At 62.3% G+C, this 2,103-nt stretch overlaps 1 protein-coding gene across 1 annotated transcript in view; it reads right to left on the bottom strand.

Annotated features, from left to right (window-relative positions):
• Positions 1-529: 529 nt before the first annotated feature.
• Positions 530-2,103, bottom strand: part of LOC307071987 (glutamate receptor ionotropic, NMDA 3B-like) — a gene marked incomplete at both ends in the record, with an annotated part of 7,105 nt that continues 5,531 nt past the window's right edge. The window contains 2 exon segments of the mRNA XM_079759117.1: positions 530-1,538; positions 1,756-1,823. Coding sequence (XP_079615243.1) covers positions 530-1,538; positions 1,756-1,823 — 1,077 coding nt within the window.

The following is a 2,103-nucleotide window of genomic DNA, read 5'->3' as shown; positions in this document are numbered from 1 at the left end:
TTCAGACAGCTCGACAGCAAGCCCTTCTCTCGGCTCGACCAACCGGAAGCCTTTCTGTCCATCTAACGGGCGGCCTGAAGTGATGGGTTCTTTAGGAGGTCACCATCGTAACGACACCTTTTCAAACCCGCCCCATGACAGACCTCGCTCCGGGCAGTGCGTCTGCTGAACCAAAAGGGCTGACATCATTTTGAAGTGTTGATACATAGCGTTGACTTTCCTTCTTGAACTGACACATGTAGACGTGGATCTGATCTGACCTTTTCAGAGTTTGGTTACGTTTCTTTTGGAAGGGTTGTAGATTGTTATTTGAATTTGAATCGAATGGTCATTTGAAGGCGAGATAACGCTATCTATAATATTTGCAGTGTATGGTGTTGAAGTAAAATCGAAGGGTGGTATTGTGAGCCAAACGAGCATGTATAACATTACCTTGACCTCTGACCTGTGACCTATGACCTCTTCTAACACCACACATTGTCTGCTGCACGCGTCCCTGTAAACCCCTTCCCCTTTCTCCCCGAGTCCGTTAAGTTCCACTGCTCGCGCCCGATTGGCTGGCTTTCGTCCTATCCAAAGTGTTCACAGTGCGCCCTAGGTTCGCCTTCTGTCGGTCCAGGCTCGCCGTGTCCCGCGATTGGCCAGTCCTCCCCCTCTCCCCCTCGTTCCCGGCGCCCGGTTGGTTGGCCTGGCCTCGCTCCAGGCTGGCAGAGCCGCGCGATTGGACAGTCCTCTCGGCCAGAGCGTTGAGTGTGTGCGAGAGGGCGGGCCTTCCTCGGTCCAGGCTGTTCACCGTGTTCAACCGGCTGCTTGGCGGGTTGGGCGCCCCCGTCTGGCCCAGCCGCCCGCCCGCCTGCTGGTTGTTCAGCGTCGGCCCGGGCCGCGCCCCCCCCTCCGGGGGCCTGGCCTGGGGGGCGCAGACCGTCTGTATCCTCTGGCGGTCGCGCTCCCGCTCCAGGCTGGTCTCGCGGCGTCCCAACCCGCCCCGCTCGCGCTCCAGGCTGCTCTGGATCTCCGCGCGGCGGGCCAGCGCCTCGCGCAGCTGGCAGCGGAACAGCTCGATCTTCCCCTGGAGCTCCTGGAGCTCGCCCTCCCACAGGCTGGTCTGGTTGGCGCGGTTGCCCAGCGGCGAGAGCGCCAGGCCCGGGGAGCCGCTCAGCACCGACACCGGCCCCCCGTTGGCTTGCACCTGGGGGGAGGCTGCCGAGGAGGACGAGGAGGGCGAGGCGGCGGCGGCGGCGGCGGAGGAGGAGAAGCCCCCCAGGCCCAGCCCCCCAAGGCCCAGGCCGGGCCGGCCCACCATGCCGGGGCGGCCGCGCACCGAGGCCGTGTGCGTGCGCAGCCGGTAGCTGTGCAGCGTCTCCAGGTCGAAGGTCACGCGCTTCTCCTTGGGCTCGTGGGAGGAGGGGGAGGAGCTGCTGTTGGAGTCGCCCAGCGAGGGGGGGGCCGCCACAGCGGGGGGCAGGCAGGAGTAGGGGGCGCGCGCCGCCTTCTGCTTCCTGTGGAGGGTGCAGTTGTCCGACACGCAGGGGGAGGGGCTGGGAAGGGGGCGGGGGGAGAGAGGGTTGAGTTGAGAGTTCACGGCCGAACACAAACGGAGTGACCATGCCATACGCTGAGGTCAACAACGACAATGTGACCTTTAACCACGGGATCACACACACACACACACACACACACACACACACGCACACACACACACACACACACACACGCGCACACGCACACAGAGTTCCAGGGAAACGGCTCTCTTACTTCTGGTCGAGGCCGGCCAGCTCCTTGCCCACGTCTTCGTAGTTAGTGTTGATCGCTCGGTGGATTTTCTGCGGGAGAAGCAGACGACAACAAGGGCGTGAGCTAGCCTCTCGTTAGCTAACACCACCCTGGGCGATCTTTAATCATCCTCCCCTGAAATCTCTCTGGTCAGCAATGAAGAAGAAGAAGAAGAAGATGAAGATGAGTCTGTCCTGGCCACTCTCGGCGCGGCCGTCTGGGATCCATTGGCCCGACCTTTAAAGCTCCCAACAACAATAGAGAGGCGTCTCTCAGGAGGACTCCCCGACCGCCCATCCTCCCGTCAGCGCCCAGCGGTTCCGTGCCGCC

This window comes from Pollachius pollachius, assembly GCF_949987615.1.
Source record: "Pollachius pollachius genome assembly, contig: scaffold_521, whole genome shotgun sequence".
NCBI lineage: Eukaryota > Metazoa > Chordata > Actinopteri > Gadiformes > Gadidae > Pollachius > Pollachius pollachius.
The sequence above is the reverse complement of the archived record's forward strand: the minus strand, read 5'-3'. Positions and strand labels throughout refer to the sequence as shown.